The 23,849-nt window shown below is 34.5% G+C and overlaps 1 protein-coding gene across 8 annotated transcripts in view; it reads left to right on the forward strand.

The window, feature by feature from the left end:
- MLLT10 (MLLT10, histone lysine methyltransferase DOT1L cofactor) overlaps window positions 1–23,849 on the forward strand; it is a 127,223-nt gene that overhangs the window by 58,783 nt on the left and 44,591 nt on the right. For all 8 annotated transcript variants that reach the window (XM_026841950.1, XM_026841949.1, XM_026841952.1 and 5 more), the window contains 2 exons: window positions 4,983–5,238; window positions 7,244–7,810. In XM_026841950.1, the coding sequence (XP_026697751.1) occupies window positions 4,983–5,238; window positions 7,244–7,810 (823 nt within the window). The remainder of the gene's footprint in view (window positions 1–4,982; window positions 5,239–7,243; window positions 7,811–23,849) is intronic.

Below are 23,849 nucleotides of genomic sequence, written 5' to 3' on the forward strand. Positions count from 1 at the left end.
AAAAAAAAAAGTTGCAATTCCTATGGTTAGTAGCAAAGTGTAGAGCTAGAGAAAATACTGGAGAACAGAAACTCTCTATAAATTCTAGAATTTAAATTATAGCTGAGTTAAACCAAACCAGAAGTATTCATTGTTGAATTTAAGTATCAACATGTGTCCTTTCAGTTTTCTTTTTTTAACTTTTTGCATACTGTGTTTTTTTCTACCTATCTACTTACTTTTCTACCTTCTCTTTACAATGCTTCAGATTGTCAGGAAAATGGGTGTTCAGTTTTTTTAGTAAGCTTACTAAGTGTGTTATGTTTGTGGATATTTGGAAGTGATTTTTTTTGTGGCTAGTTCCTTTAGCTACTGTATTTTAATTTTTTAAATCTAAGTTCTTTTGACACTATTTACATGCATTTGCTTTTCTAGGTTATAAGTTCATAGTATCTTTCTAAAAAAAAAATAAATTGAAATTTTAATAATAAAACAAGCTTTATTTTCTTCTGAGATAAATATTTGGTTCAGAATATTAATATGTTACTTTTGTGTGTCCTTTTACATAGAATTTTCTGAATTGATTTGGACTTGATGTCTTTTTCACAGCAGTCTGTCTTTGTAGTGAATACATTATTTTATGGTATATAATTGCTTCTACTACCATATTGTTCCTGTGGGGGGAACTGGAATTTGAAATGAATTTTGGTTTTTCTTTTTAAAGACCCTAAATCCTTTGTGATACAGTGGTAATGACCACTTAAGTAGGTGATGCCTTAAAGCATGTTTTTATCTGGATGAGTGGCTTCTTAAGATAGATTCATGAAAGGCTGCAGAATAAACTGGATTTACATTATTTGCATTAGTATACTTGGCTTGCCTGTTTGCTTTACAGAATTTAATTCCAAGAAATTTTACTGAGGTTCCAGTCCAAATGCTGTGTTTAGATATGAGTATACCATTTGAGAGGCATTTTTGCACATACGTGTAATGTCTCAGCAAACACTGCTTAGTCTGGATCAGTTAAATTTAAAAAAGTTTGAAATAAGAAAATTTTAACTATTCCTTGATTAATGTAATAACAAATTTTTTTTCACTTTTCTTTTAGGGTATAGATACAGAATGTTTTAAGGAGGACTAGAATAACTTAGAAATTTGAGTTGTCTTTTCTTCTTCTGGCCTTCCTCTTAGTTGGCAAGAACCCTCAGCCCTATATTTAGTCCTGATAAAAGCTTCTGTCTCAGATTTTGAGCTTTGGCTTGTATTGAGAGTTTAAAAATATGTATGGTTTAACATCCAGAAAAACACAGTTGTCCTTCCTTTTCTTTTATGTGTGTGTTATTAATTAAAACAAAACTTCAAAACATTGATGTACACAAAGATACACAACACATCGTATCTACATTCAATTTGTAGTCAGTAACTAAATAAAAGATAACTGGAAACAGAAAGTACAGCTGACTGAATTTTATCTGTAATAGTAGAGATGACAATGATAACTCTCTTAAGTTCACCCTGACTAATAGCCCAACCTGGTTCTTAAGAGAGTTGCTCAGATTCTACTACAGTGGGGCACAGAAGAGAATGAAGAGTAGGGAAATCTCTTATTTGGTATGACTGAACATCACTGTCCTACAGCACTGTGGTGTTTCAGGGCTATGGGGTGTATGTGTTTTGTTTTTTGCTTGGACCATGCTCTTACCATCTGGCATTTTTGTGGAGGATTACCTGTCGTGATCCTTCCCTTCTCTGTGCAAGAGTACCACCTTATACATCTGTATTGGGGCTAAAGACTTCTCAAGCATTTGGACGTAATGTGTATAGCAATATTATTGCACCATTACCGTAGATCTAAAGTTTTCTCAGAAGTTCTAAGAGTTGCAGCAGATGCGTGGTATAACTATTCAGGGCCGACAGAGTGGAATATGGTTGGCATAAAAATGACAGTAGCTCTCTGCACCAAGTTGGCAATGTGAAAGTGTGCTTTTCAGAAAAAAAACTGCTAACTGGTTTATGGGAATCATAAAGGAACCCTCATACACACAGAGTTAGCTTGGTAATTGCACTAGCAAATAGTGATTGATTTTTGAGGATTAACATTCATGAAACAGTCAAGTCATCCCTAATAAACCAAGGAATGGAACTGGGTGACAGCATCAGGAGAGTCTCCTTTTTTGGGGAGGTCTGTACTGAAATGAAGGAGAATGACTGACTGATGACAGTGTGAGCAGTGGAGGGGGGCGCCTAGTGCAATGTATTCCATTTAAAAAGCATGTGTTGGGAGGGGGCAGCGTTGTAAGCCCAGGGGGAAGCTGCAGAGGCTGAAGAGTCAGTAAATCACCAAAGGTGTTCTCCCTCTGTCCTGAGATCCTTGTTCCCTGCCACTCGCATTCTCCTGACCTCAAAAAACCCCCAAACAAATGTAATATAACTTTGCTGTGGCATATTAAGATTTTTCTGAGACATTTCTGTTAGGCCTTTGTCTTTTAGAATTTAGCATTTTAGAAAAGTGGTTTGCTTTGTGGTATGTAGGTTATTGTATGAACCAATTAATAATCTAAAGTTTGTGCTGAACTTTTACGTTAGATCCTATTGTATAGCTTGTAGATTCTCAAAGCAGTTGATGTATGTGTATCTGGTTTAGGGTACTTAGTTGTGATTAACTCCTTTAAAGTAAGGAATATAATCTGGAAAAAAACCCCAAGTTATACTTTGCTTAGGGTATATTACATCATATTAGTGTTCAAGATATTCTGAGCAAGCATGTAGGTTTCATTACACTTTACAGCTCCTTCTGAAACACAAATACCTGTTAGAGCAAAATTTTCAGAAGCGGAACTGTGATGTTCATGCATATTCTCCAGAATCTGCTAAGAGCAGAGCTTAGTCTTGCAGTCAAACCAAATCTCTGCACAGTATATTCAAATTAGTGCCTGCTTATCATTGCCTAGCTCTGGCCTGTCTGTAGATGGGTGTTAAACTCTTTGTTTCCCTTTAAAATAAATTTTTAAAATTCCTGAAGTAATGGGGAGGAGATACTAGATAATATCAAACTATCATTGTTGATACCTATAGAGAATGATCCTTTCAATTAATATTTGACTGAGTGGATAGGAGATAAGAATTAGGAAAGGAAGGTTTTGGATAAGAGTAGAAATCCTGGGTCCTTGAAAAAGCATGACTTTTGGTTTGGGTTATTGCATGTCTGAAACCCTTTGTTCAGATGACCCAAATTTGAATCACTGCTTCTTAACTCAGGTCAGGTTGACACATCAGTTTCTGGAAAATTGAGTGTACTTGTGGACTTTGTAATGGTTCAAAAAGTTAACTCCTAAACTTACCTTAGAATTGGTCCATTTTCATTAGAAACACGAGTGTAGTAATAGGAATTTGAGGTAAATTATTTTAACATTGTACTTTAACAGATTTAAACTGTTTTTTCTTCACTGTTATTCAGAAAATCCATAAGAGATTTTTGTTGCAGTTCATAATAATTCATACAGCGCACTATGCAAATAGATAAAACTTCATCTTCCTCAAAGCTTGCATATTTTGTTGTCTTCTGGCATTTGCAACTGAAAAGTAAGTGCTATATAAATGTCTTGGCTGTTTTAGTAGAAATATGGAAACCTTTTAGACTGGCTTTACAAAACTTTATGTAATGATGAAGAAATATTTTGCTGTAGGCCTAAATTCAGCAAGCATCACAGTCAGGGAAGAAAAAATGTATGTGTATGCTCAATTTTGAGGCATGAGTTTGTGTGCTCTTTAGTGGAAATAAATTTAGATGCTATTATAAACTCTTTTCTATAAAGAACTGAAAAACAAACCAGGCATGTTTTGAACAGATGAATAGCTTCTAAATTTGATCCATATATATTTTGTTGAAGAAACTTTATACAGGCAAAAGGCTGTTTTACTATCTGGTGCGAGTATAAATAACAGTAGAATATTATTTACTTTTTCCTAATTTTGCTTTTATTTTTCTATTTTCTTATACTAACATTCTGCTATCACAACTTTTTTTTTTTTTTTTTAATTATGAAAACCATTATATACCAGTGTAGTTTCTTAATGCTGTGCATGCAGTTTCCTTGCCCATCTAATTACGTTCCGTGAACCTATTTTGACTTGTTGGCCAGTACGAATAATACTGACAAAATTTAATGGAAAATTAATGGGCCTAGAGATAAAATTTCTAAAAGCCTTTTGAAGAGTTTGCGGGTATAGGAGAAGGGCCAAAATTCTTGGGAATCGGTGAGGCTTGAGTAGTAAACCTGCATTGGGAGCTCAAGGGTGTGTTACATTTTTCCCTTCCTGTGAGGCAACAGGATTCCTGCATGTGTCTTGGCCAACTCCATCTTGTGTGTCTTCTTTACTTGATGATACTTAAGGAAGTTGGCTGATTGGGATAGTTCAGATGGCAGGGAATCCTAGTGTGATGATGGGAAGTAAAGACATAAGGGGCAGTTGGGCTTGTTGGAGTTGATTTTGGTGTGGTGTTGAGACTATAAAATCTTAAATATTCAAGTTCTTAGGTTCTGAAGCCTTAGTCAGTTCCACCAATGATGGAACAACATTTCCAGTTTGACAAAACAAACTGCACAAAAATAATATTTTCAGAAAAGCATTAAAGTAATCCTTTTTCATTTTAAGCAGTAAAATAACAATACCCTATTTAAATAGAATATAAAGACTTGCAACCATAGATCTGAGATTAATCCATTGACCTCAAGGAAGTAAAAATTTCAACTAAAGCTGACATTATTTTTATGTGTGTGTGTTTTTTTTCCCCACAAAATGAAGTTTTATGCACTTCAGTTTGCTGAAATTCTTAACAAGTCAGTTTATGGAACTCCTGCTGTTGCCATTTACTTTAGTATTTGAACACTTCTACGTTTATTTGAAAGAATGGGTTCTTCTAAACAGTTCCTTTGTTAGTTTTTTTTGTGTGACATAACTGTCTCTTTTATCTTATTTCTTCTTTCTTATCAAAATGCTAGACATATACAAGCACTAGCAACAACTCCATGTCAGGCTCCTTGAAGCGGTTGGAAGATACCACAGCTCGATTTACAAATGCAAATTTCCAGGAAGTTTCTACACATGTTTCAAGTGGAAAAGAGTCTTCAGAGGCTAGAGGGTCAGAGAGCAAAGGGAAGAAATCTGCAGGTCACAGCTCAGGTCAGAGGGGAAGAAAGCCTGGTGCTGGAAGAAATCCAGGAACAACTGTGACTGCAGCTAGCCCTTTTCAGCAAGGTATTAATTGTTACGCTGTGACATGACTTCTGCTTTGACATGAATTAGAAAATTTACGTATTTAAAACTTGAAAAGTAGTTCATCCTTTATCCTCAATAATGAGAATGTTGTTTTACTTTGGAGAAAAAACTTTTTTCAGGGGAAAAGTTCATTGTCATAACATGAAAAAGAAGGTTGTGCATCTTTAAAGAGCAAAACTGTTGCTTTTGTTTAGACTGTTAAGCTAGTCTCTTTCACTGCTGAAACCATAAATTTTTTCATGTGCTGAAAAGTTGCTGTGAAATAACATGAATTTGAGTCTAGGGGTCTTTCTTAGCTCTTAAAAGGAATAATCCTAATGTGTTTTAGTTCGTACATACTAGAATAAAACTGGAATACCTGATGTATAGGATACAGTGGGCCTTAATTTTTTTAAGATACAGACATTTAAAATATATTCTTTTCTTCAAAGTGGAAGATTTTTTTTTTTTCTGTCATTGGAATACATAAGCATAAGATGGTTACGTGACAAGTATATACAGTTTATTTACCTTATGTAATACAAAAAGTCTGTTTTGAACATGTTAAAACCTACTAAATGCACTGTTGATACATCTAAAAAAGCAAATTTTACTATGGCATTGTTGTCAGAGGTAAAGATTTAAAAAAAAAGTCTTTTTTTAGTTACTGAACTAATAAAACATGTTATTTTGAAACACAACAAACTAGATTTTATAGAAATTAATTATTTTCCCATGATTTTTACCCTTGCATGTAAGTAGCTGACTGTCCTTTCTGCTTTATGATGTTGCTCTTCCTTTTTAAATTTGTCTAGAACTCTTTCAATATTTCAAGCTTTTTTACTTGAACAAAACTGCAGTGTTTTTTTGCTTAAATTCTCAAAACTTTGAAAATTGCGTTCTGCAATTCTGCATTTAAGGAAAAATCTTGCTCATGGCAGATGATAAAATAGATCTTTACTATGTGCATGCATTTTCTTTTAAGCTGCATTAAGTGAAGTTGATTTAACTTATTTAAAATACAAACCAACAATGTTTTTATAATTTTTAAATTGCTGTATTAATATAAATTGTATTTTATATTGAATTATCAATAACGTTTAATTGCATACTAATGACAAAACACTAATTTTTATAGGACTTTTTTATACCTAATGTCATATTTAAGGGTATTTTCTTGACAAGATAGTCATCATTAGTCTGAATTATACAAAACAGTACCCACATGCACCCACCCATATAAAATTACTGAATTTCAGTGAAAGTAGATGTTTGTATTTCCCAAGTGTGCTCTATTTTCTGCCTTGCATGGGCTAACACAGTGATGAAATGACTGCATTGCAAATATTATAGAAGCAATGTAATTCTATTATACAAAAGATCTTTATGGTTCTCTGACAGCGTTGAAGAAGTCTTAAAATGCCAGTTTTGTACATTTCTATCTACTTCCTCTCCTGTCCTTTTGAAAAATACCTCTTCTGTGGAACACCTCCTCAGCCAGGGTAAATTAAGTGCAATTGCTGTTCCCTTGACCTGTGTCAGACTGTGATTTAGGTAGAATGGTAAGGAAGATTGCAGGCAGAGCGTAGATGTGATCATAGCACGTTTCTATCAGCCTTCTTTTTATATATATGTATGTTTAAAAAAACCTGCTCTGACTTGCACCAAGTGTGTGCTGTGGCTTCAAAACACTAGGGATGTCAAAGTTACCTAAGCAGCAAAGTGGTTATTCTCCTTTTATTAATTTTCACCTTGTTTGTGCCTCAAATTTAAATCTGAATCTCGGATAGGAATCTGAGAAACAGATCCAGCAGAGTGAAGATCAGCAGGAGAAGCAATGAATTATCTTAAAAATAAATTCTTTAGCCCATGGTAACACTTTTAATAAAGTCCTTACACTGTAAAGTTTTGTATTCTAAGGTATTACTCTTTCTCAGCAATTTTCTTCAATGACTGGGAAAAAGAAAATTGTACTTTTTTTTTTTTTTCCCCCCTCTTGTTTTAGGAAGCTTTTTGGGCACTCCGGGGAGTATAAAGTCATCTTCTGGAAGTTCAGTTCAGTCTCCCCAGGATTTCTTGAGTTTTACAGACACAGACCTTCGAAGTGACAGTTTCACGCATTCTCAACAGGCTTCATCAACCAAAGATGTACATAAAGGAGAGGCTGGGAGTCAAGAGGGGGGTGTCAATTGTTTCACTTCCTTAATTGGTCTCCCTTCATCATCAGCTGTTTCCCAGTCTAAAAACTTTGACAGCTCACCTGGAGACATAGGTAATTCAAGCCTTACTTCTACAGCATACAAACGAGCTCAGACTTCTGGAATAGAAGAAGAAACTGTAACAGAAAAGAAACGGAAAGGAAATAAGCAAAGTAAACATGGGCCTGGTAGACCCAAAGGAAATAAAAGTCAAGAAAGTGTTTCCCATCTTTCAGTTTCTTCTGCTTCCCCAACTTCATCTGTGGCATCAGCTGCAGGAAGTGTGACAAGCTCTGGTCTTCAAAAATCTCCAACTTTGCTCAGGAATGGAAGTTTACAAAGTCTTAGTGTTGGCTCATCTCCAGTGGGTTCAGGTAGGCCTTTACTGGATTTGTTTTCTTACCTCAAAATATGTCATTATTATTTTAGCCGTAATTCTGAGTATGCTTTTCAAGAACAGAGTATCATTTAAAGTATCCTGAATGTTTCTTTGGGGGAAAAAAAGCGCAAAAATTAGAATATGACTGTTGGAAGAGTAAGTTCCATGTATAGGTGCCACTGTGCTGTAGGTGGCTGAAGAAGATTGACCTGTGTATTGACCTGTAGGCTACATAAATGCAGGTTTTGAGTCCGTAGGGTGGAGAGTAAGTTGCATGAAGATAGGTTATTTGGAAATTACATGTCACAGGTGTAGCTAAAATAAGTGATTATGCAGACTATGTTGTCTGTACATTCTGTTATGTCGAGAGAATCAGGACTCAAGCATGTCAGCTGTGCTGAGTATGTCCTTCCAACTACTTCTTTCCAATTCAGCTTAACTAAAAATCAGAAGAGAATTATCAGTTTAAATACGTACAAAGATATTCTGAATCTGGACCCCTGTGCAGCCAGATGACACTTTCATATTGTGAAATTGGCTGGTTTGTTCTTCCTCTGTTCTAAATGTTACGTGCATCTGGGGCTGTGAGAGGCTTTCTGTTCCCATTAAACCTGTGTGTGGAATGACCTTGTAGAATACTGTATCTACCAAAGTGTTTGTTGCTTCGGAGGCATTTGTGTTTGGATAAAAATATAGCAAACTATCTGATACTTTGGTTTTGTAACTTTGAAATTTTGTCCTTTTTGTTGCTCTGGTAGATTTTTTGCTTATTTTTTCTCTTTTTTTGGGGAAAGAGAAATGAAACTTGAATATTTAGTTGTGGGCAGGGTTTTACGCTTTTATATTGTATATTTTCACTCTATAAGCAAGAGATATTTTAAAACACATACATGCTTCAAGAAACAAAAATGTTTTAGAACAAGGCAGGTACTTAACTTGATCTCAAAACCATATTGTTCTGAATCTTTGTTAGATGCAGGCAAATGATGTTTTTTATTACAGGTAATAATGGCAATAGCAGTGGCAACCGTAATAAGAAAAATATTTTTCCTACATTGAAATCAATAGGGAGAAACTGTGACAAACTTCCTAGTTCACTGTCCATCTTTTTTGATTAAAATGCAGTTTTAAAAACATGTTAACCTTGTATCCGTTATGGACAGAGATCATCCAATAGCTTTAGATGTGTTCTGATTATTTTAGTACAGACTTCCTTATTCCTTTATAATCTCTTTGAGGTGGAATATGTATTGTTGTAGTTGGGGTAACAGATGGAAGTACAAGATCTTGGTTTGAAGTGAAGGACCCATGTTTCCCCCCTAACATATTTATTTTATATTCTGGTCTTGCAGCTCCCAGAACAGGCTTTTCCCTGGCCAGGTCCGTCCTTGCTTCCTTTGTCCTCTTTATTATATCTCACTCTTCCATCTATAAAATGCCAGTGATAATGTTAGACTCCCTTTGTAAATAGCTTTGAAATACATGGATGGAAATACTGGGTAGGTTTTATTACCTTTTTCCTGATACTCAGCCTATAATTTCACCTCTATTAAACATACTTAGATTCTTGCTAGCCAGCTTGAGACCTGTCCACTATAACAGTGGTATTTTCTGAAGGTGCCAAAGAATATGAATGCAAACCAAACAAACAGAATCCATAAACAACATCACCTGAACAAAACCCAGAAAACCCAAAGAAACAAAACTAAATGTGATGTCTGTCTTTGAGCAAGAGCTCTGAATTTATCCAGAAACTTCTGCTTGAGTCCGAGCATATTGTTTTAATGTACTCTTCTCCCTGATTTCCCCTTTTCCTTACGGTTGTAGTGCTTCTTTCCTCACTTCATCATAAGCTTTTTCTGGGTTTAGCAGTCCATTTACGACTTTGTTACAATGAGGAAGGGCATATGAGTATTATGAGTATTATCAAAAACATACATTTTCTCAGGTATGATATGGTGAAGTTTCTCTTTGGAATGTCTCTGTATTGTCCAGTAACAAAATCTGACAAGTGAATCTAAACAGTTTGATCCAAAACCCCAAATAAGATTTTGTGTATGTATATGTATTGAGAGAAAATGCAAGGGAGGTCAAGCCAAAAAGTTTTTGCGGACTCTTACTTGGAATTGCCTTGCTCCTTCAAAGAAGCAGAATCAGAAATGAGTTAGACCACACTAAACAAAGATTTTGAGACCTTTTCCAAGGATCTCCTCTGTGGGTTTTTTTCTTCTTTTAAAAACAACCTTCCTAACTGCAGCTATCTTAAGCTACCATTCTTTTTTTGTTTTCTTAAGAGTACTTGTTGAGATCCATAAAAATTATGAAAATCATTACTTCGCAGACATACGATTATCCTGTTCACAGTTAATGTTCAAGTTGGATTAAATGTGAAGGAAAGCTTATTTTAAAAGGTAATGCAGATTCATCATGTGCTGTTTAGACATAATTAAATGTCTTCCGTAAAACTTTTATTCAGAATAAGTACATTCAACTCATTTTGTGAAAATGTTTTTGCTCTCCAAAATTTTTGTCAAGTCCACAGAACTTCTGTTTTCCTGCTTAATAAGAACAGAGATGTACCATGAATACTACAAGGCCACATAATTAAAAGGTGTTACATACATAAACTCAAGTTGTATTACAGTTGCCACGCAACTGATCTGATGCATTCAAAATTTTGAGTGTTTAAATGTTCAATCTTAATGTTATTTTTAATTTTTTTCTGAAATGTATTTATACTCTGATAGGAAATTCTATATGCATTACTTTAACCGTGTAGTCAAAGATAACTTGTAGAGTAGGGCTGGAGGTTGGACTTGATGATCCCAAGGGTCTTTTCCAACCTGAATGATTCTGTGTTTCTATGATTCTAAGGAATGAAAAGTAATTAAAAAAAAAAAAAATTAGTTGGTAGGGTAATAAGGAATTTTTCTCTTAACATTTTCTCATCTCTCCCTGTTTTTTGGGTGTTTTTTTTGGTTAAAAAATGCTTCTTTAGCCATAACAGCTTGTTTACAAACCATACTTCTCTTTCTACTGGAAATTCACAAGCACTGTATGTTTATTGTCTAAGAAGGCATAAGTCAGTTGTCAGTGGGAGTTATGTAAAGCTGATACTGGTTTCCCCAAAATGAACTGGTCTTTGGAGTGACTTCAGGATCTGAATTTTTTAATGGAGGAGGGGTTTTCATCTGAACTCTACAGTTTTATAGAGCTATTTAACTTTGAAGTCACACTAGTTATATTCTCAGGATTAAGTTCATTCTTGACATCCTTCTAGGGAATAATACTTAGACTTCTAGTCTGAAGTATTGTAAAGTTGTGATCCCTTCTGCTGAAGACTTTTAGTTTTTTCTTTTCACAACAATGGTGACTAAAGAACAGAAAACCTTCATCCAGGGAGTGGGAAGAGTTGAGTAGTATCTTGTCCCAGTGCTTACCTCTTCTAGCAGTAGATTCCAAGATCAAATGTTTCTTTTACCATACTTGCACTTTATTTCAACAGTAGTGCAGAATCTTAATACGGTAATGGGAAGAAAAAAAATAGAGTTATGATGAATAACACTCATACATTCTCTATTTTTCTGTCAAGCAGTTTGTCCAGGCTCTGGCCTCTCTCTGTTTGGAGTACACTCCAGTGTGTGAAAAACTTTGAGAACTTATGTCCCACAGCAGTAGGGGGAAAACATTTTGTGATGTACAGTGCCTTCTGACTTTTGTGGAAGGTAAAATAGAAGGCAATTAAGTGTCAGGAGTAAACTGAAGTTTCTGTTTTATGGTAGATAAAGTTCTTGCGTAGTTGTCAAGTTCTGTATGGTTACTTGCTGCTAGAAGAATTACAGTGCTTCAAGTGTATAGGGATGTTTCTCTGTCTTTCCTAGTTCCATTCATGATTTGAAGTGTACAACATTGTGTAGTATTTGCTTCAGTTGCTAAGGGCATCAGGGGATCATTTGCTTCAATATTTTAACTTTTGCATAATTGATTTTATGCCTTTATGAATGCTCTAAACCCTACAAGAGCTTGTAAAGCAATTATTTTTTCCATAAGAAGAGTGGAGAAGCTTAAATTCCAGATTGGGACCCAAAACGATAAGCCCGTTTTTTCAGCACACTTGCCATGCCCATCTTCTGGAATTCCTTTGTCACAATTGAGGTAACCTTATAATTTGTCTTCCTGCATTTTTTCTCTACATCATATATGTTCTATATGCTCTGGCTGGTAATATGAGACAGTATTTGTACTTTAATATAGCAACATTTCAAACTCCAATGTAGAAACAGTTTATGTTTTTTGGCACAAGCCCCTCTGGGTTGATCTTATGTCTTGTGCAGTCAAATTTCAGCTTTATAAAGAAGTTTGCTAAATGCTTCATCTTAATCCATGTATTAATTCTCCTTTCTCATCTGATTCAAGCAGTGATGAAGCTTCTGCCAAGTGTTACGCTCCTGTGCAAGGAGATGATCTTACTGTTAAGTTTATTGTTTTACTGACGGTGTAAGAGAACTCTTGAGTTTCAAAGTAGATGAGTAACTTGAAATCATTCTTATTGAGATACCAAGTCCCTCAGAGCTTATGTTAATTCTTCATGATGTTATGTTTAAACTTCTGTAGCCTTTGACTTATTAGCTAAATATATTGGGAGAAAGAGTTTAGGAAAAAATTAATCTGAAACAGTTGTGCTGTTACATTTATCTGGTAGGTGCACCAGAAGCCAAAGCAGAAAAAGAAGTCTTGCTGTGTTGAAAAGCCACTTTGTATTCCAGAGGAGATAGAATAGAAAGAACAAATTGATACTAATAGATATTAATGACCTTTTAGGATTAAGCAAACAGTGTAGAAAATACACAAGGCAAAATTCATGTGCAGATAATTTCAGTCTTTTTATATCTGAGGCTCAAGAGGCGTGGTGTTGGTTTGATATGAGATTGAAATGTTAAAATTATTATTGGTGTAGAAAACATGGAGACATTCATCAAGTAATTGGGAAGAAATCACATGAGGTAGTAGGAGTTTATGAAAATGGGGATTATCATGAAATGGATCCCACCCATCAGTTTTTTTAACTAAAACAGGTGTTAGTAGCAGCCACAGCCAGAAATAATAATTCGGCATTTTCTGATGATGAGTACCTTCTATTAGCATGTTTTAGATGGTTAGTGTTACATTTCAGTAAGTCTTTAACACTTGTGAAGTTGTAGAAGACTGGCGGGTAGTTAATATTATATAATTAGGATGTGTCTGATATAGGAAAGATATATGTTAAAGAGATATAAAGCTGTATGTAAAAATGTTTAATGGTGGTTATTGTGAATTATGGTGAAGAACTTTTTTGGTATTTTAAAAGTAAAAGCTGTGGCACAGTAGATGTCAACATTTCAGTTGACACAGCATGATGTTTTAAATGAAGACCTGTAATGATAGGAAGTCAGCAAATCTTTGCATTAAATATAGTTAATGGGTAAGTCTTGATTTAATTTTGATCAGAGAATTATTAAGTGAAAGTCTTTACTTTGCGCTTATGTTACTTCCCTGTGCATCAGTTATTGACTTTATGTTATTTATTGGAGAATTCTGCAGTTTCTAAAAAAAAAAAAAAATCTGGGAAAGAAAACAGTGTAAAATGAACCTTTCTGTAAGCAATATGAACCAAGAGTTGCATAGGTGGAGCTAAAGTAAAACACTGTGTCTAAGATGGATGTGTACTTGCAGGATAAACATGGCCTTCCAGGGAGGGAAGGGCTGAAAAGAAAAACGGTAAATGTGAATAATCAGTTATGTCTGAGCTTCCAGTGCTGAGATGTGTTTAAAAATATTTGGATGCGTAAACAGCAAACTAATGAGAAAGGTAACTGTGTTCAGTAGAGTGCATCTGGTCTTCGAATACTGCATCTAGTTCTGCTATCTGCTGTATGTAAAGAAGAGAAGAGCCATGAGAAGGATTCAAACACTGGAAAAAGCACATTATTCTAGAAAAGCTAAGGAGTGAGTTTATCTGACTATGGATATCATATGGGAAACTGAAAACTGATACTGTAATAACCTTAACCTAATAAAACCCATAAAATATTATAAAATATGATCAAGTGGGAGAAAGTAATAGTTGAACAACTCTCAGTAATGGTACTGAAAATTTAAGAGGTAATACATCTTCTAGAAGATAAGGTTTAGTTGAGCATATTTATTGGATTTGCATGTGCAGGAAGTTCTAGAGCTAAGAATCAAATCACATGGTTGTAGAGATTCTTGTTTGGCTTTTATCTATGAACCTAATTGTGTGCTGTATTATCCCTTTGATTTCTAAAAGAAAAATTACCATGGTGTATCAGTTTGGCATATTGTAACTGGGCAAATAAGGCATCTCAAAATACTCTAGTTGGGGAATAGTCAGGAAGTATGGGTCTGCAGAAATTAGTTCCCAACATAGTATGATTTATGCTTTTATCAAAGTTTGGGAAGAATCTTTCATGTTTGCTCTGAAGATTCACTGTGGTTTTTAAAAATGTATGTTGTAAGACATGTACTTATATGTAATAGATAATAATAACTTGATTAAAAAATTTTGTGCAAAAAATACTGAACAATGAACCTTATAACAGAGATGTGTTATTAAAAACTTCTGAATAATGGTGGAGAACTGAACATTATCTCAAATTGAGATGCTTTAGGAAAAGAAGGCTATTGTCATCCCTGGGATATACTCATTTCAGGAAGGGGTAGGAAAGTTATATCACTTGAAATTAATCCATAGATTTTACAGGTAGCAGAATACTATATTTAATTCTGATATTAATTTCCTCCTAAAATATGAATATAGGAAAGTTGAGAAGAGGCATTCAGTGATCAAGATTTTTTAAATGTCCTTTTCAGAGGGTCTTAAACTCTTTGATAGACCGAAATATATTTAATTTGATAATATTTCAGTTTACAAAACAGTTAAAATCATGTTCATAATTGTTATACAGGAAGAATTAATATTCCTGGTCAAGATTTTTTCATTGGCTACTGCATACTGGTAATTGCCCCATTTTCTGTTTGTTTTTTTTTTTTTTTTTTTGAGTGAAAACTGAGGGCTTTCTGAAGTGGAAAAATGTCCCAGGAAAGGGAAGGTAAGTTCTGATAACTAGGGTATACCTTGTAAGTCAAGCTGCTTAGACTTGCTTATATCAGGGAAGATCTTGGTACCTGTGGAAATGAGATTTTATCTGACTAGTTAATTGTTGTATGAGAATGTAAGTGTTTTCAGGTTAAAATGGAAATTTTGAAGATTATATATTTGAAACTAGATTCCCAAATTATGGTGTGACTCTGGGCATTAGTTTCTATTTACATTTCAAAATATATTACCATTTATGTATTTATTATTTTCTGATAGCAAATAGTATGTTTAAATTATAAAGTAACACAATTCAGGTTCTAAAAAACTCCCAACAAAACAAACCCCAAATTAATATGGGAAAGCGAATGTGTATTTTCCTCTTAGGTTTTTCATTTAAAAACAAAATAAAGATGATTTTTTGGTAGTCATTTCAGGAGAAAGGCATAATAATTTTAAAAAGGTGAGCAAAAAGATGTAATTATTTATAAATGGTTTGAAATTTTTCTTTGCAAATCTTCTACCCAAAAGTGAATTTAATAATGAATAAAATAAATTATGTAGAGTTAGATTTTTGCCCATACAGACTTATTTGCAGAATTGGCATCTAAATATGATCTTTTTGAAACAATGAGTATCTGTATGAATACATGGGCTTTTTGTTAGTTGTACCTATAATGGCAGAGAAGAAAATGGACTGGGGGAGGCTTAAAGGCTACTAAGTTGCTGTATTTACTACTTTTCAAATTTAGCTATAAATCTTTCTTATTTGTTGAGGAAAGGTTTTCAAAGAAGTCTATGAGTTTTTTTGTAAACTGTTTGCTTTTAGGTTATATTTGACCCGTAAGCCTACAAAGTGCCTTGTATATATTTGGTGTTAGGTTTGAATTTCTAATAAAGCCTCACTTATTTTAGGCCTGGGTAATGTGGATAAACTACACTGGACGCATGAGATCTAGTTGACAGTTTTGCTATTTTTGTTGCCTGCATAATGAACAAAATAAATTACCTGCTTTTCCAGGGGTTGATTATCTTTACATGAAGTAAAGATTATTATATTAAAAAAAAAAAAAGGCCAGAAAGAGAAAAATGTACTGAAACTTCAAGTTTTGTGCTTGGATTATGGTAGTTATTTAGCTCTTCTTACAAAACTAAGAATTTAAAATAGAGCAGGGGAACAAGGACTCTGAAGTAGTAAAGATTTATCTACTTTCATATGTCTTTGTTGCAGAACTTGATATTTGTTTGAGGTGTATCCCTTTTCTGAAGATCAAGGAAATACTCCTTAAATGAAGTTCTATTTCTGTATGGAAATGAAGTGAGATACAGGTGGTGTTTGCCTAGTTGCAACTGTTTAGTTCCTAAGATCTCCTTTAAAAATTAGACTTAAAAACTGCATTCATTTTATATGATTTTATACATATATATTTTAAATTAAAATATACGTATTTTTGAGTGTGAACATTTTTAGCATCTGGAGTCAATTTACTAGAGTGTGTCAGTCTTTGTAAGTCAAATGTGAGATAGCAATCGGTCTCTTAACTCCATAAAATCTGTTAAAGGTGACATGGGAACGTTTAAAAAGTGTGTGGGGGGAGGAGGGCAAAGAAGAGTCTTGACTATAAAAGGAGCAGTAGAGTTTTTTTACCCCTCCTTGAAAATTGTACTTTTCAGATCTTACAGACTTTCAAGTCTTTCAGAAATCAAATATAGCTGAAATAAGTGATGTTTTATGTGTTGATAGTATTTGCAGTATTTTTGTCCCTCTGAATACTGTCCAATTCATATGGTAAAATTCTTGTGCTGTTGTCAGTCAGAGGTGATAGCTCTACAGTCAGGTTTTTAAAATCAGAAAGAAATGTACTTTGCTTTTAAATTTCTCATTTATTTGATGTGAAAAGCTGCAGTATCAGAAGTTAAACTGACTGAAGGTTTCAAGGATTATGATCAGGGTGACTAACTTCTGATTAAGAAGAGGCTCTGATGTCTAGGGCAGTTGTTGATTATTGTAATGATTTCTGAGATTTCCCTGTAAAGTTTTAAAAAGAAAACAAAAAATTGAAATAGTAATACTAACATAACGTAGTGGTACAAGGAAGACTAGTTACCTTCAAATAATTGAGCTTTTAACTGAAGGATGTTGCTTGGGAGGAAACCCATTAATCCACTTTTATAGTGGACAGATTCCTGTGTTGATGTATAGGAACTGTGCTATCCATATACTATGCTCTTTTTAAAAAATATAATCAGACCAAGTGTCTGATTATCAACTCCATGTTTCCCTATGCTTTCTTCTTAAGCATGTAATTTATTTTACTTTCTTAAGCAGGGATGTGATAGGACTGAGTACAGTAGCTTTCTGAAGCTCTAGATAGCCTGTGCTGTGCTGCAGTACTGTGTGTGTCGGTTGGTACAACTTTGGAACACATGTCCCACTGCAATTTTGGCTCTGTAGTGAAATATTTGAAGTCAGGCAGTCCCCAGGTAGCTTCATATGCTGTGGTTGATGAAAATCCAAATGCCTAGCTCTAGTTAATATGGCAGGAACCAGTTGGGATAGCTTTACAGGTACAATCAAAGATTTCAATAGCTTTTGTATTTAAGAACACTTCAAAAAAAGGAAGCAGCAGAATCCAGTGTCTGTCTAGATGTGAAGATGTGTCTTAGCTACACTAAATGACAACATATCCCAGTGCTTTTTCACTGTATGGCAGTTCCTGATATTTTATAAAGGTTACCTGTATTTGTAACTTAAAAGCTGCAAGTTCTTTGTGTTGATGCATCTGGATGTGAGCCGATTTTTAATAAATCTCCCCAGCATAAATAAAATGCAAAAAGGTGGCACAGATAAGCCAGAATTTCTCCAGATTTTCCAGAAATTCCAGTATTTTCAGAAGATTACTCCAATAAACCTCCCTTTCAGGAGTATTGCCATAACTGAAAAAGTGTTGTAGGAGCTTGTTATACACATATGCCATACACACAATGTATGCTGTCAGAATACTTAGCAACATAGTTTTTATCAGGGCTTTTGTGGTGATAACAAAAGAAATAGTGTGAAACAAACTATGTTGTTAGAAAAGCTACTTCTTGCCCAATCCAGAATTTAAAGAAAAATTTTTGTCCATTTGGCCTAAACTGGGATTTAGCACCTAGTTTAGATGCAAACTCATTACTTCATAGCATTCTTTCTATACCTTTTATTCAGCTTTTAAACAGAATTCTTTATTTTTTGGTGTCAGATCTGGTAGATATGTATGGTGTCTGTGAGAAGGCCATAAGGATAACTTTAAGAAAAATGTTATTTTTTTATTGTGATCTAGCTTGCTGCATATGTTTTCATGGGGGAGAATGATATACAGTAGTAAAAAATTTCTGAAGAGGGCTCCCATTAGACTAAGTAACTTGAAAAAACCTGGAAATTTTTGTCCAAATGAGTGAACATCTATGGTCTTTGGACCAATATAACTCTAGAAATTTGAGTTGAGAAATTTATGGAAGCTGTGAACACTCTTGAAGAATACGAACACATGTCTGGGGCTTGTGCATCAGTAATCCTATCAGATCATTAGTACTTGACTTGGTTTGATATCTATTTCCCATTATTTATTGGTTTTGAAAATTTATGAGAAGGATTTCCTGATAAGAATGACTAGAGGTTCCAAGTAATTTTTAAAAAAAACCCCAAAACAACCCAACAAATAAAGACCATTTCCCCATCCTCCCAAACAAATGAAAAAGCAATTAATAAGCCATCAGTATAGTTAGCATTCACATAAGAAACTCAAATGCAGGGTGGTGGTGTGGGTGGTGTGTTGTGGTTTTTTGGTTTTTTTTTTTTTTTTTTTTTTTTACTGTCATGGACTAATGCCTAATCTGAAGGATTTAGTGCTTGGTTACAACAAATAACATCCTTTCAAAGGCCAAAGTCACTAGGCCTTTTTTCTGCTGTGGGAGTAGTGGTAAGCTTAGAATTTAGCTTTAGGTTTTTGTATGCATAACCAATTCCCTTAAAAACAGGTAGTGAACAGTAACAGGATGGTGTCTCAAGTGTAGGTATTAGTACACAGTCAATTCTGAGATACTTTGAAACTAATTGAAATGAATGAGCTGAAAGCAATTAAGTCTTGCTGAACAGCATTGATTTTAAGGAAGAATAATGGTAAAGTTTTAAAGCAAAAGCAATAGCAGCTACCATAAGGATTAGATGAAAAAAGAAAGGATTTAACCAAGACTAAGAGGAAGGTGTGAAAGGCAGCAGAGATGCAAAATTGAGGAAAACAATGAATGTGAAGTCCAGCTATTACAGCATGTAGTTTTTTGGCATATGTAATTACTGTTCACCATCCCTAACCTTTCGTGACACCTTACCATGTTGGGAGTTTAGTAGCTTGGCTGTATATTGTAGGAGAAAACTAGGTGGCTGGGAGGGTACTTCAGCACAGGAAAAGTCAGGAAAGAGGTGAGGCAGTTATACCAGGAACCCAGACAGCAGCTCTTTTTTTTCGTTCCAGAATAAAACAGCTTTTTTCATTTGCCTTCTACTAATTTATGGGGTGTGGAAGGGAATAGTGGTAGGGGAACAGTTCTCCTTCTGTTCTCTGTTGAGGCTTGTGGGGGAGTCTAGAATTAGCTCCATCAGTCACAAGGAGGCCTGATCTACTGTTGGCCCTTCATCATGCATGGATGAGGTGTGTGTTAGAACAGTTTAGTTCAAAGGAATTAAACAGGATATTTTCTTACTATGATTCCTTGCATCTCATCTGAAGGTTGGGATATCTGTAGCTATTGATCTCTTCCTTGAATTAGTCTCTTCCATGAATTTGTCTAAAATTTTTTGAAACTATTTATGCTGTTGAAACGTGAGAAGTGAGTTTCATATCTTTATGCATTTTAAAGGATGTGCTTTGTTTGCCGCTGTTGCTGATCATATTTTGACACTCTTAAAGTGAATAGGCATGAAAAATACTGAGCATCTTTACAGTATTCATAATTGATAAATTTCTGTAATTTGCATCCGTTACCTTTTTTAGACTTAGATATTTTAATGCCTGTTTGTCATTCATACTATATCCTTCTTACCCTTTCCAGATCTCTCTTAGTGCTACTGTATCCTTTTTTGAGAAGTGCAGGTACTATTTGACATATCGGTGCAACATGAATTTTTGAAGTGGCATAATTATGATTTTTGTTTCATTCTCTGCTCCCTTCTGATAATTTGTAACACTGTATTTCTTTTTTTTTTTTTTTTAATCATTGATGATAGTCTTTTACTTCCTATTGGGAATCTTAAGGATTTTAAAAAAAGAGACTTTCAAAGTAAGAATCAAAGGTGTGAATCCTTTTCTCATGTATTTGTTCCATTGTAGCACATACTTATTGTGAAAAGTTCATTTTGATAAGCACAGTATCAGACTACTAAAGTTTAATTCATGTCTACTGGAATTGGCACTGTTCTCTTAAGGATTGTGTATACTGTGAATGTTTAAAAGGATTTTTTTTGTCCTCACATTTAGTTGCTGCAGTTGAAAGGAGTTCTAACTGCAGTTTTTCTCCTGCTTTATTTTTCTGTATGTTCTTGAGTTGCCACACAACTGCTTGTTTTAACCCCGTATTACAGACTAGGTCTACTGAATTATTTTGTCAGCTCTTTAACTGCATCTCTTCCTCATTTGTCTGTGACACGTGTTATCTTGTAGTAAATTTTTCACTGGGGCATATCTAGTGTATTGTGCTTTAAAACTTTCTGAAAGCTCTGAGTGATGCTTGGGAGTACAAAGCATGTGATGGTTTGGGGTAATAGCAGCTCCTATGTGGTATGATTTTAAAAAAACAAAAGCAAAAGGTGTAGCTTCAGGCAATCTAGTGCTTGTTCAAAAAAACCCACCTCCACCACAAGCTCCTCAAAAACCCTACCTGACGGTTCCTCATATTTGGAAGGGGTTTTCCTTAGTGTTGAAAGCAGTAGTGAATCAAATGACTGCTATTTTTTCTGCAGAAAAATTGAGCATAACTGGAATTAACTGATAGAATTATAATCAAATAAAGGCTGTGGAGAGTAGGTGTAGGTGAAATGATTCTGTTTTTAAGGGTGACAGACAGCAGTTGCATTGTCCTTTAAACCTGAGGCAGAATTTGTCCCAGTAGTATAATATATATGATCCTAGCCACATTAATTTTGTGCGGTTTAGTGATTTTTTTTTTTTCCTTGTAAAGTAATTGTTTTAATTATAAGTGTATTTTTGAACAGTTCTCTAAAAGCTGTTGAGAAGGTTAATTAAAATCATCAGCTTCATTTTTATCAGATTAATCTACTTTTGTCAAGAATCATCTAGGATTTTGTACAGTGTGGCTTTTTTCTCTACCGCAAAATTGTGTGTGTGTGTGGTTTGTGTTTTTTTTTTTTGTTTGTTTGTTTTGTTTTTTTTTTTAACAGTACAGACTTGGTCTGTAATGTTTTAATTAAAATAGTCTAAATTTGAAAAGTTTTTTCCACGGAAGTAACTTTGGCTAGTTATTCAAGTTAAGGCAGTAGGTAAAAGGCAAGGATTTTTTTTAATGACTTCTAAATTAGTTTTGTAATATTCTAGTATTGATAACAAAAGTTTAAATTGTCTTTGTTGTTAATTCAGTTTTTTGGAATCTTGACGTTCAGAAGAGCCTGACAGTTAAAAAATGGCTTATGACAGCAGTCTTTAGTAGCTGCCAACTGTGGGGAGAATAAAGAAGAGAAAAATAAAGCACAAAAGACAGTCACCCTGTTGGAACATGAACAGTTATTACAGTCAGACGTCAGAGGCTGATGCAGGTAGAAAATTCACCCATGGAAGTATGAGAAGTGTTTGCTACACTCTCATCTGAAAAATCATTAATTCGATCCTCTTGTCAAACCAGACATGTAAGCTGAGGGCTTTGTTCATATGTAGTGTGCAAGAACAAACTAGTAAATTGAAACTAAAAGAATTTTGTAGTTGTGAGATCATTATCCTAAGTATGAATGAATTGGTGGCATAAGTGGAAGAGGTTGATAATCTGCATGACTGCATCACTCTGCAACTGGGCATAAAATATTGTGTTGCTGGGGAGGCTGAGTCACAGAGATTTCTAGCTACCCAGCAGAGGATGTGTGTATTCTGGCACTTCATGGTTATAGATCAATAGTCTCCAAAAACCCCAACCACTGAAGAAAAGAAAGTTCATGTGAGCATCTCCTTTAGCATGTATTAGTTGGACATTCTTTCTGTATGTTTGAGTTGTTCTTCAATAGAGCTCCCTAAAGTCCGGGAGACACAACTGTTTTCTTTTAAACTTCTTGATTGTTTGAGTTAGTCTCAATCTATCAGTGAAACAAAAAAGATGCCTTGTGATTTAAAATTAGCAAGGCAACTTCAGTTTAAGTTTCTAAATCTGTTGCGGACAATGAAATTAAAATCAGTCTTTTGTTGGGAAGACTGGTTGTTGCTGGAAAGTATTTGAATTTTTATTTGTAATAGTAGCTTTAGAATGCAGCTGATTGGTGTATGTTGGGATGTTTTTGTCATACTCCACATTTAAAAGCTAACTAACACTGATAACAGAAATATAAGTAAAAAAATATAGTGGATAGAAATAAATCCATTTTACAATTTGAGCTACTGTAAATGATCAGAGCTCTAATACAAGAAAGATGTATTCAGGTATGTTATTGTTCACTGAAATTCCTGTCTATACATATTCTTTTGTGCGTCTGTTAAACATGATCTTAACATGAAGCCCTTTTTCTTCTAACTCAAAAGCTTTCTCGAAGTTGATGAATACCATACATAATGGTAAGTTATATTAGAATCTTTTTCTGAGGTTCATTTATCACAAAGGGTAGCCTTTTGTGGAAAAGCCTGATTGAAGGTCTGCATATTCTATGGATTGGGTGAAATACAGGTCTGCAGTGAGTCAATTGTTCAGTACTTGAGTGAAAACTTTGTAGATTGTCTGCAGGAGCCTGATAGGTCAATAGTTCCTCAGTTCTCTTTTTATGATCTTTTTGTATGTGCGCAGTAAAATGATAACAGTTTTATTCCAGTTCTGAGATTCTTTTATTTAATTTTGTGAATAGTGTGTGTTTCTAGTTCTTCTTCTGTGCTCCATTCATGGGTGTGTTATAGTGGTGTCTACCTCGGGCATTCTCCCACTTGCCTTCCTGACTACTTAAATTACTACAAGTAATGCATGTGAAGGTAGCCTTGTTTTGTCCATTCTTTGTTCTGACAGCCTGATGCTGCCCATTTGTGTCACTGATAACAGCACTATCAGTTTCAGAGGGAGCAATGTTGAATCTTTAACGTATCTAATTGCCGTTTCCCTTTAGTATTCCGTACTGGCTTTGTACCCTTAGTTCAGTATTCACTCATAGCAGTGGAAATGAAATATATCTTATTAAATTAGAACTTGGCTTTCTTTTTCAAGGCTTTTGTTCATTTGTAGGAAACAATCATAGCTATATTCACAGGTTACTGAAAGATTTAGGAGGGAGTATTTACAGTTAAAACCCTCTCATGAGACTAGTTTTGAAGATGATCGAGTTTATTTCTCAATGTGATGTTTAACTGGTGTCAGGTGATCTGTTAAGAAAAAGTAGAATTTTTTTATCCATTGGTGTCAGCCAAATAGAATGATTTTCTTATTGCTGTGTGTGGGAAGAGCAGTGCTGTATGCATTGCAAATTTTATTGACTTAAGAGTTCAGCATATGCAAAAGAATGTAAATGTTTAAACTTTGCATGGTGAAGTTCTTTGCATTTTAAGTTAGCAATATTTAAGTTTTATAGGACTTCTGTTTTTCACCCTGTTGGAGCCACAAATTACATCTGTTAGGCAGATGTCTATAGTGGTGGGTCTCTTAAAAAAAATTAATATTACATTAAATTTATATTTCATAGTCTACATGTAGTGAGAAGTATTGA

The sequence above is a fragment of the Athene cunicularia genome (genome assembly GCF_003259725.1).
Source record: "Athene cunicularia isolate RWA chromosome 2 unlocalized genomic scaffold, athCun1 chr2_part1, whole genome shotgun sequence".
Classification (NCBI taxonomy): domain Eukaryota; kingdom Metazoa; phylum Chordata; class Aves; order Strigiformes; family Strigidae; genus Athene; species Athene cunicularia.